This window comes from Aotus nancymaae, unplaced genomic scaffold (assembly GCF_030222135.1).
Source record: "Aotus nancymaae isolate 86718 unplaced genomic scaffold, 86718_ANA_hifiasm-v0.15.2.pri h1tg000015l_1, whole genome shotgun sequence".
In the NCBI taxonomy this organism is placed as follows: domain Eukaryota; kingdom Metazoa; phylum Chordata; class Mammalia; order Primates; family Aotidae; genus Aotus; species Aotus nancymaae.
In genome coordinates this window covers 711,969-723,368 of record NW_026988427.1, presented here as the reverse complement: position 1 = coordinate 723,368, position 11,400 = coordinate 711,969, and the positions used below count along the sequence as shown (strand labels likewise).

The window sequence follows — 11,400 nt, the reverse complement described above, 5'->3', positions numbered from 1 at the left end:
CCTAAGAATTGCTGTCCTTAGGTCCTAGAGTGCGTTAAGGGTGGGCTCAGCTCAGCTGAGTGTGGTCCAGTTGTCCTTTCTGCTCTAACAAGACAGTACTGATTTCAGTGCCTCACAATTGCTGTGTTTTTCTCCTCCAGCAACCAGAGAAGCTTTCCACACCATGCTGCTGGGGGTGGGGAGGGGTGGCATTGGCAACTTAAGACACTTTTTTCTACCTCTTCAGTGCCTCTTTCAGAGATAGGAAATTAAAACCAGGTACTGTGAGTGCTCACCTGATATTTGGTTCTTATGAAGGTGCTTTGTGTGTGTGTAGATAGTTGTTAAATTGGTGTCCTTGTAGGAAGGACAATCAGGGGAGCCTTCTATTCTACCACATTGCTCTGCCTCCTGAGCCTTCAGCTAATAAATCTTAAAACCAAGATTAAAAGGATCAAACTCTCTTCAACTAACCTGAGAATTTCACAGAACAAAGCTCAAGAATATGTATAGGAATCCAAATATATCCAGTAGCTCATAAGGTTAAATTTGCAATATTTTATTTTCAACCAAAATTACCAGCTAATCAATTGAAACTGCTTCAGAAATAACACAGATGATAACAATAGTAGACAAGGACATTAAAACATTGTTATAACTGTATCCTGTATGTTCACAAATCTAGAGGAAAGACTGAACCCATTAATTGTCATAGAAGATATTTTTAAAAGCCAACTCAGATGTTTAGAGATAAAAACAACAGTGTCTGAGATGAAAATGCAATGTATGGGATTAATGTCAGATTAGACATTGTAGAAGAAAATACTAGTGAACTTGAAGACATAGTGATAGAAATTATCCAAAATGAAACACTGGGCAAAAAAGAATTTTAAAAATAAAGGGAGTATCAGTGAGCTGCAGAAAAAGTATAAGAAGCCTAACATACATGTACTTTGAGTCTCTGAAGGAAAACAGGAAGCATCTTTTTAAGAGTTAATGGCTAAAACTTTTTGAATTTTGATGAAAACTATAAAGCCACACATTAAGCACTTTAATGTACTCAAATATAAAGATATGCAAAAATGATATCTAAGCACAGCATAATTAAATTGCTCAAAACTGGTGATAAAAATGCTAAAAGCATCTAGAGAAAAGCATATTATGTACAGAGAGACAATAGATAAGGATGACAACAGGTTTCTTATTTAAAAATATAATGAAGACAGTAGGATAATATCTCTAAGCACTGAAAGAAAAAACAAAATAAAGCCACAACTATATACCCAATAAAAATATATTTCAAAACTAAAGATATAATAAAGACATTTTCAAACATGTAAGAACTGAAATAATTCATTAACGGAATACCTGCACTACAGGAATTTTAAAGAAAATAACTTAGACAGAATGAAAATGATACCAGATGGAAATTTTTGTACAAAGGCATGAGAAGAACCAAATATAGATTCTAATGGGTAATTATATACAGTTTTTCTTACTAAGTAACTGTCACTAAAAAAAGGTCTTTAAACAATGAAAATAGCTATGTATTTTTGGATTTATTATATAGCTATAGGTAAAATATATGATCAAAATAGAAAAAAAGCCTATAAGAACAGAAAGAAGCATACTATTGTAAAGTCTTATATTATACATAAAGAATTATAATGTCAGTTTAAGTAAGACTGTAAAAAATGAAAGCTGTATACTATAACCCTAAAGCAACAGATAATTAAGAAAAGAGATATAGCTAATAAGCCAACAAAAATAAAAATGAAACAAATACAAATTATAAAAATATTTAATCTAAAAGAAGTATAAAGAAAAAGAAAAGGGGAACAAGGAACAAGTTAAACAAATATAATAAAAATATAATAAAATACAATAAAACAAGTAGCAAGATGACATACTTAAGCCTAACTGTATCACTAACCCCTTAAACGTAAATGATCTAAACACATCATTTAAAAGTCAGAGATTCTTAGATTCAGTAAAAAACAACTAGATACTGTCTATAGGAAACATACTTTAACTATAAAGACAAAAATACATTAAATGTAAAGGGGTAAGAATGATATACCATGCTAACACTAGTCAAAAGAAAGTTAGAGTGACTATATTAATGTTAGATAAAGTAGAATTCAGAGAAGATAATTTTACCAGAGATTAAATGGTCATTTTATGATGATAAAGGGGCCAATAATTTAGAGACTATAATAATCCTCAGGGTATATACCTGTAATAATAAAACTTCAAAAAACATGAAGCTAGCTGGGCACTGTGGCTCACACCTATAGTTCCAGCACTATGGGAGGCTAAGGCAGGCATGTCACACAAGATTAGCCCGGCCAACATGATGAAATCCTGTCTCTACTAAAAATACAAAACTTAGCCAGGTGTAATGGTGTGTGCCTGTAGTCCCAGCTATTTGGGAGGCTGAGGCAGGAGAAGCACTTGAACATGGGAGGCAGAGGTTGCAGTGAGCCAAGATCATGCCACTGCACTCCAGACTGGGTGACAGAGTGACACTCTGTCTCAGAAAAAAAAAAAAAAATTGCATGAAGCAAAACTGATAAAAATACTAGGAAAAATTTTACAAATTCCCAATTATACTGAGAAAAATCACTCAATCTCAATAATTTTAGAACAGGTAGACAGAAAGCAAGCAAATATATAGTAGACTTGAATAACACTGTAAACCAACATTTGTCCTGACATTTATAGAACACTCTACTCAAATTAGTTACCAATAATCAAAAGATAAGTGAAGTATCTCCAAATATATGGAAACTAAATAGCACTATTCCAAATAACCTATGAGACAAAGAAGAAATAAAAGGAAAAATTAAGTATTTTGAACTGAAGGAAAATGAAAACACAACATAGCATTTGTGGGATGCATTAAAAGGAATATTTAGGAGAAAATTTATAGCAACAAATTACCACATTAGAAAAGAAAAATGTCTCAAATGAGTGCATTCAGCTTCTTCCATTAGAAACTTGAAAAACAAGAGCAAGTTAACCCCAAAGTAAGGATAGAAAGGAAATAATCAGGATTCAAGCAGAAACCAATGAAATAAAGAAATAATAAATAAAATAAATAATGGAGAAAATAAATGAAAACAAATTTTTTGAGATCAATAAAATTGATAAATTTTAGCCTAATTGCTCAGGGAAAAAAAATCACAAATTACCAAATATCAGGAACCATTGAGGCAACATTACTATAGATCTTACAGATATTCAAAAGATTATAAAAGGAATGTTAGGAACAAGATTGTGCTATATATTGAATGACTTAGAAAACTTGGACAAATTGTATTAAAAGACTCAAACTACTGAAGTAGTTTCAATCAAGAAGCAATGGATAACCTTAACATCTGAAATCAAGTTTGTAATTAAATTTTTTTCCATAATGAAGTCATCCAGACCCAGATTACTTTATTGATGAATTCTACCTAACATTTCAGGAAGAAAAATAACAGTTCTACACAAACCCTTCAAGAACAATAAAGGAGAGGGAATACTTCCCTACAAATTCTTTGATGCCATTCTTACCCTGACCCTAGAGTAAGACACAGACATCATAAAAAAAAAGAAAACTAAAGCTTGATAAGTTCAACTTCATCAACATTCTGCTGTTAACAGAATGAAAAGACAGGCCAAAAGCTGGGAGAAAATGTCTGCAAAGTATGTATTTGATAAATTACCTGTATTTACATTATAGAACTCTCATAACTCAATAATAAGAAAAAAATACGACCCATTTAAAAAATGGGTAAAGATTTGAAAGCACATTTCATCACAGAAGATATCCAAATGGCAAATAAGCACATGAATAAAATATTTAATATTTTTAATCATGGGAGAAATGCAAATTAAACCCATAATGACCTGCCCCTGTTAGAATGACTAAAATTAAGAAGACTAAGCCTTATTAAGCATTGCCAAGAATGTAGAGGAACTGGAACTCTCGTGTACTCTTGTTGCAAAATGCAAAATGCTACAATCACTTCAGACAAACATTTGGCATGTTCTTAAAAAATCAAATATATGACTTAAATATTAAGCTGTTTTATTCCTAAGTTTTTCCCCAAGAGAAAAAAAGCATATGTTAATATAAAGACCTGAACATGAATGTTTATAGCAGCTTCATTTGTAATATCCCCAAACTGGAAGCAATCCCAAAGTTCATCAACAGGTGGATGGATAAACAAATTGTGGTATATACATAGAGTGGAATACTAATTATCAATAAATGGGAATAAACTATAGATACAGGAAATAGTACTGATGAGTTTCAAAATGCAAAACTAAAAAAAAAAGTACCTTGCATGTTTCCGTTTATACAAAACTCCCAAAAATGCAAACTAATCTACAGTGATGGGAAACAGATCAGTGGTTGCCTGGGACTGAGTGGGTCAGGAGGGCAACAGAGAAGGATTACAATGCAGCATAAAGAAATATTTGGGAGATGTGAGAAAAATGGCAGATAAGAGGCAGGACTAGATGCAGCTCCCCCTCGGACTGATAGAGCAGTGTGTGGAGACTCACATTGTGAACTTTTGCTCCACACATACCAGGAAAGCCAAGAGAACCCACAGGCCCTCTGATGGAAGCAGATTTACCCTGCAGAACCCGGGAGACTGCCCACACAAGCTATGAAAGTTGGAAAGGGGGATCATCTTCCCCTAAACACACACCCTCACTGGGGAACATGAAGGTCTAGATCACAGGAGAAGGATTTGACTTTAACTGGAGCTGAGTCAATTTAGAGAGCCAAGCAAAATACAGGTGTAGAAGAAGCAGTGGGTAAAGCCCTGTGGGCTTTCTGGGTCCCCAGGAAAGCCATTTCAGACTTGTCTCACAGGGGTCTTTGAGGAAGGCTGCCAGGGGTACAGGCAAGGTACAGGGAGAAGGAAACCTCCAGCTGAACTTTGTAATAATTCGAACTGAATGTGAAGTGTCCTGGCCAGAACTCAGGGGAGGGTGTGAATCCAGTGTGCAGATTCAACAGGCAGAGAGATACAAAGGCCCTACTTGCTTTCACAACTGGGAGGCTTGTATACTGGGGACAAGTTATCAGCCCTGCTCACTCACTGCCTGGAAACAAACTTGATGCTATTGTTGGAGAGCAAAGTGGGAGTGAGTCCAGCCTTTTGGGTTGCATGGGAGCTGGGTGAGACCTGTAACTGATGGCTTTCCTCCGCTTCTGTAACAACCTGCATAACACAGCAGAGGCAGCCATAATCCTCCTGGGGACATAACTCCATTGACCTGGGAACTATTCCCCATCCCCCATGCAGCCACACCAAGCCCTGCCTAAGGAGAGTCTAAGCTCAGACATGCCTAACCCTGTCCTCGCCTGATGGTCCTTCCCTATCCACCATGGTAGCTGAAGACAAAGGGTATATTTTCGTGGGAGTTCCAGGATCCACCTACTGCCTGAACTTCCCTTATACTGACACAGCTTATGCTGTCTTGAAAGTTCCACCTCCTGGCAGGAGGCCAGCCAGCACAAAAATAGTACATTAAACAACCAAAACTAAGGACCTTGACAGAGTCAACTTTACCCCCTGCCATCTCCACCAGAGTAGGTGCTGGTAGCCACAACTGAGAGGCTTGCAGACAGTTCACATCACAGGACTCTGTGCAGACAACCTGCAGTACCAGCCTAGAGCCTGGTAGTCCTGCTAGGTGGCTAGATCCAGAAGAGAAATAACAGTCACTGCAGCTTGGCTCTGATGAAGACACATCCCTAGGAAAAGGGGAAGAGTACTACATCAAGGGAATACCGTGTGGGATAAAAGAATCTGAACAGCAGCCTTGAGCCCCAGATCTTCCCTCTGACATAGTCTACCCAAATGAAAAAGAACCAGAAAAACAATTCTGGTAATATGACAAAATAAATTTCTTTAACACCCTCCAAAAATCACACTAGCTTACTAGCAATGGATCCAAACCAAGAAGAAATCCCTGATTTACCTGAAAAAGAATTCATAAGGTCATTTTTTAAGCTCAATGAGGAGGCACCAAAGGAAAGTTAAGTCCAATTTAAGGAAATTAAAAAAAAAAAAGATACAAGAAATGAGGGGTCAAATCCTCAGTGAAATAGATAGCACAAATGAAATACAATCACAACTTCAGGAAATAAAGAACATATTTAGAGAAATGTAAAATGTTCTGGAAAGTCTCAGCAATAGAATGCAACAAGCACAAGAAAGAACTTCCAAGCTTGAAGACAAGGTTTTTGAGTTAACCCAATCTAAAGAAGACAAAGAAAAAAGAATTTTTAAAAATGAATAAAGCCTCCAAGAAGTTTGGGATTATTTTAAATAACTAAAGCTAAGAATAATTAATGTTCCTGAAAAATAATAGAAATCTAAAAGTTTGGAAAACAATACAAGAAGCTCAAAGAACACTGGGAAATTGATTGCAAAAAGAGTACTACCTAGGCACATTGTCATCAGGTTATCTAAAATCAAGACAAAGGAAAGAATCTTAAAAGCTGTGAGGCAAAAGAACCAGGCAACCTCTAACAGAAAACCTATCAGATTAACGGCATATTCCTCAGCAGAAACCCTACAAGCTAGAGGGAATTGGGGCCCTATCTTAAGCCTCCTTAAACAAAACAATTATCAGCCAAGAATTTTGTATCCAACAAAACTAAGCTTCATAAATGAAGTAAAGATATAGTCTTTTTTTTTTTTCCAGGCAAACAAATGCTGAGAGAGTTTGCCATTAACTGGCCAACTACAAGAACTGCTAAAGGAAGTTATAAATCTTGAAATAATTCCTGGAAATACATCATAAAAGAACCTTTTCAAAGCATAAATCACACAGGATCTATAAAACAAAATGCAATTTAAAAAAACCCAAGGTATACAGGCAACAAATAGCATGATGAGTGGAATCATAGTATATCACATCTCAATACTAATGTTAAATGTAAATGGCCTAAATGCTCCACTCCAATGATACAGAATTGTACAATGGATAAGAATTCACCAAGTATCTGCTACATTCAAGATATTCACCTAACACATAAGGACTCACATAAATTTAAGGTAAAGGGATAGAAAAAGGACATTCCATGCAAATGGACACCAAAAGTAAGCAGGAGTAGCAATTCTTATATCAGACAAAGCAAACTAAAGCAACAGCAGTGTAAAAAGCCACAGAAGGACATTATATAATGATAAAAAACTTGCCCAACAGGAAAATATCACAATCCTAAGTATATATGTACCTAACAGTGGAGCTCCCAAATTTATAAAACAATTATTTCTAAATCTCACTGACAGCACTGGACAGGTCATCAAGACAGAAAATCAACAAAGAAACAATGGATTTAAACTATACCCTGAAATAAATGGACTTAACGGATATTTACAGAACATTCTACCCAACAACTTCAGAATATACATTCTATTCATCAGTGCATGGAACATTTTCCAAGATAGACCATATGGTAGGCCACAAAACAAGTTTTAATAAATTTAAGAAAATTGAAATTGTATCAACTACTTTTTCAGATGATGGTTGAATAACACTAGAAATCAACTCCAAAAGGAACTTCAAAACCATGCAAACACATGGAAATTAAATAACCTGCTCCTGAATGATAATTAAGTCAACAGTGAAACCAAGATGAAAAGGTAAAAATTATTTGCACTGAACGGTAATAGTGACACAACCTATCAAAACCTCTGGGATACAGCAAAAAAGGTGCTAAGAGGAAAGTTTATCATATTAAAGGCCTACATCAAAAAGTCTGAAAGAGCACAAATAGACAATCTAAGGTCACACCTCAAGGAACTTGAGAAACAAGAACAAATCAAACCCAAAACCAGCAGAAAAGAAATAACCAAGATCAGAGAAGAACTAAATGAAATTGGAACAACCAAAAGAAAAGAAAAGAAAAGAAAATACAAAAGATAAATGAAACAAAAAGCTGGTTCTTTGAAAAGATAAATCAAACTGATAGACCATTAGCAAGATTTACCAAGAAAAAAAGAGAGATTTAAATAAGCTCAATTGAAATGAAACAGAAGCTATTACAACTGACACCACAGAAATACAAAAGATCATTCAAGCCTATTATGAATACCTTTACATGCATAAACTAGAAAACCTGAAGGAGATGGAAAAATTCCTGGAAACATACAGCTCTCTTAGCTTAAATCAGGAAGAATTAGAAACCCTGAACAGACCAATAACAAGCAGCAATATTGAAATGGTAACTGAAAAAATTACCAACAAAAAAGAAGTCCAGGACCAGATGATGTCATAGCTTAATTCTACCAGACATTCAAAGAAGAATTGGTACCAATCCTATTGACGCTATTCCACAAGATAGAGAAAGGAGGAATCCTGCCTAAATCATTCTATGAAACCAGTATCACCCTAATACCAAAACCAGGAAAGGTCATAAGCAAAAAAGAAAACTACAGACCAATTTCCCTGATGAATATAGATGCAAAATTTTTTAACAAAATACTAGCTAACTAAATCCAACAGCATACCAAAAAGATAATCCACCATGATCAAATGGGTTTCATACCATGGGCTCAGGGATAGTTTAACATATACAAGGCAATAAATGTGATATACCATATAAATAGAATTAGAAACAAAAATCACATGATCATTTCAATAGATGCAGAAAAAGCATTTGACACAATTCAGTATCCATTTATGATTAAAACTCTCAGCAAAATTGGCATACAAGGGACATAGCTCAGTGTAATAAAAGCCATCTATGACAAATCTGTAGCCAACATTACACTGAAAAAGTGTAAGTTGAAAGCATTTCCTCTGAGAACTGGAAGAAGACAAGAATGCTGCCCATTCTCACCACTTCTATTCAACATAGTACTGGAAGTCCTCGCCAGATCAATCAGACAAGAGAAAGAAATAAAAGGCATTGAAATTGGTGAAGAGGAAGTGAAACTGTTGCTCTTTGCTGATGATATGATATCTGACAAAAGACAGATATTCAGAATCTACAATGAACTGAAACAAATTAGCAAGAAAAAAAACCAGTCACATCAAAAAGTGGGCTAAGGATATGAGTAGACGATTCTCAAAAGAAGATATATAAATGGCCAGGAAACACATTAAAAATGCTCAACACCACTAATAATCAGGGAAATGCAAATCAAAAACACAATGCAATACCTCCTTACTCCTGCAAGAATGGCCATAATCAAAAAATCAAAAAATAGTAGATGTTGGTGCAGATGAGGTGAAAAAGGAACACTTCTACACTGTTGTTGGGAGTGTAAACTAGTAAAACCACTATAGAAAACAGTGTGGAAATTCCTTAAAGAACTAAAAGTAGAACTACCATTTGATCCAGCAATCCCACTACTATGTATCTACCCAGAGGAAAAGAAGTCATTACATGAAAAAGATACTTGGATATGCATGTTTGTAGCAGCACAATTCACAATTGCAAAAATGTGGAATCAGCCCAAATGCCCATCAATCAATGAGTGGATAAAAAACTGGTGTCTATATAACATAGTGGAATACTACCCAGCCATAAAAACGTATGAACTAGTGACATTCGCAGCAACCTGGATGGGATTGGAGACCCCAACCTGGATGGGACTGGAGACTATTATTCTAAGTGAAGTAACTCAGGAATGGAAAACCAATGTCATGCTCACTCATAAGTGGGAGCTAAACTATGAGGATGCCAAGGCATAAGAATGACACATGGACTTGGGATGTGGGAAGAAAGGGTGGGAGTGGAGTGAGGGATAAAAAACTACCATTTGGGTTTAGTGTATACTGCTCAGGTGATGGGTGCACCAAAATCTTACAAATCATCACTAAAGAACTTACTCATGTAACCAAATACCACTTGTTCCCCGCAAAACCTATGGAAATAAAACATTAAAAAAATTTTTTAAAGAAATATTTGGTGGTGGTGGATATGCTTACTGTTTTGATTATGGAAATAGTTCTATGGGTATATAGACATGTAAAAATGTATTAAATTGTAAATGTGTAGTTTATTTTTTTTAGTGCCATTTTCATTTAATAAGCCAGTAGAATAGCAACCTAAAAACCCTGGCTGTGATGACACCAGGATGTTTTTATGGAAGTGCTGCAGGAAAACATGATTGGCAGCTGACATCCTCTGGCTCACAGCACCAACTTCTCCAAGAATCTTAAGGCTAGGGTGTGTAGTGGAGGTATTTCTTGCCAGATGGGAGCTCTTTGGTGAAGACTCCTTTTGGGAAAAGTTTTTTGGCTGCTTCTTCAGGGATGGTAGGAAGGACCATCACACTATCCCCATCCTTCCAATCAACTGGGGTGGCAACCCTCTTTTCTGCTGTCAGCTGGAGAGAGATAACTACCCTGAGAATCTCATCAAAGTTCCTGCCAGTGGTAGCTGGGTAGAGGATAGACAGCTTCAGCTTCTTATCAGGACCAAAAACAAACACGACACGAGCTGTCACGGGCATGCCCTTTTCATCCTTCTCTGCTGGATCTAGCATGCCCAACAGGATAGCAAGGTCCCGATTCCTATCATCACTGATGGGAAAAGGTAATTTTTCTGTGGGCTCTTCACCATTGTAAGCATTGATATCCTTGCTCCAGGCAAGATGGTCCTCGACACTGTCTATTGAAAGGGCAATCAACTTAACATTCCTCTTGGCAAATTCTGGTGCCAACTTTGCAGCTCTGCCAAGCTCTATGGTGCACACTGGGGTCAAGTCCCGAGGGTGGGAGAAGAGAATGCCCCATGAGTCTCCCAGAAAGTCTTGGAAACGGATGGGGCAGATGGTGGTATTGGCCTCAAAGTTGGGAGCCATGTCCCTGAGAAGCATACCTCCAGGCATGGCGGCGGCGGTGATGAGGAGGCGCCACTCGGACAGTAACCAACCGAGTGGTTCTCCCGAAGAAGGACAATGTGTAGTTTATTAATAATAGATAGTTGATTGTATATCAAATCTTAATAAAGCAGTTTTAAAAAACACTTAATCACTTTTCTGTATTTCTATAGATAACATTCATGCCCCACATGAAATGTTGAATGAAGAGATTTTAAGGTGCATTACAATTCTACATGCCCTGCTGTCTAACCACCATCACAAATCAAAACAACCCACCATTTGACCATTATGTCTAAAATACCTTGAGTATGTAACATAGCCAATATTCTAACTTAGATAAGGCTTAAAGCTTCCAGGGGTACTTTGTGATCTCCCACAGATATGCCATATGAGAGATACCTCCTTTCTGTGTATAGTAGAGGTGCCTTGGGATGGTATAAAATAGTGAGCAAGGAAGAGCACTGGAAAGAGATTCTTTTCTTTGCCAGTAACTAGCTGTGGAACTTCAGGCAAGTCGCTTCCCCTCTCTGTGCATTTCTTAAGCTTTTAAATAAAGGAGTTGAACAAGATG

General features: G+C 36.5%; 1 protein-coding gene across 1 annotated transcript; it reads right to left on the bottom strand.

Annotated features, from left to right (window-relative positions):
• Nucleotides 1-10,024: 10,024 nt before the first annotated feature.
• On the bottom strand, nt 10,025-10,879 carry LOC105723215 (peroxiredoxin-6-like). The gene has a single exon (XM_064376528.1). The coding sequence runs from the start codon at nt 10,833-10,835 to the stop codon at nt 10,167-10,169; it is 669 nt and encodes a 222-aa protein (XP_064232598.1). The 5' UTR covers nt 10,836-10,879; the 3' UTR covers nt 10,025-10,166.
• Nucleotides 10,880-11,400: the final 521 nt, after the last annotated feature.

Coding starts and splice junctions, on each gene's coding strand:
- LOC105723215 (XM_064376528.1), bottom strand. CDS start 10,835: ATGCCTGGAGGTATGCTTCTCAGGGACATGGCTCCCAACTTTGAGGCC.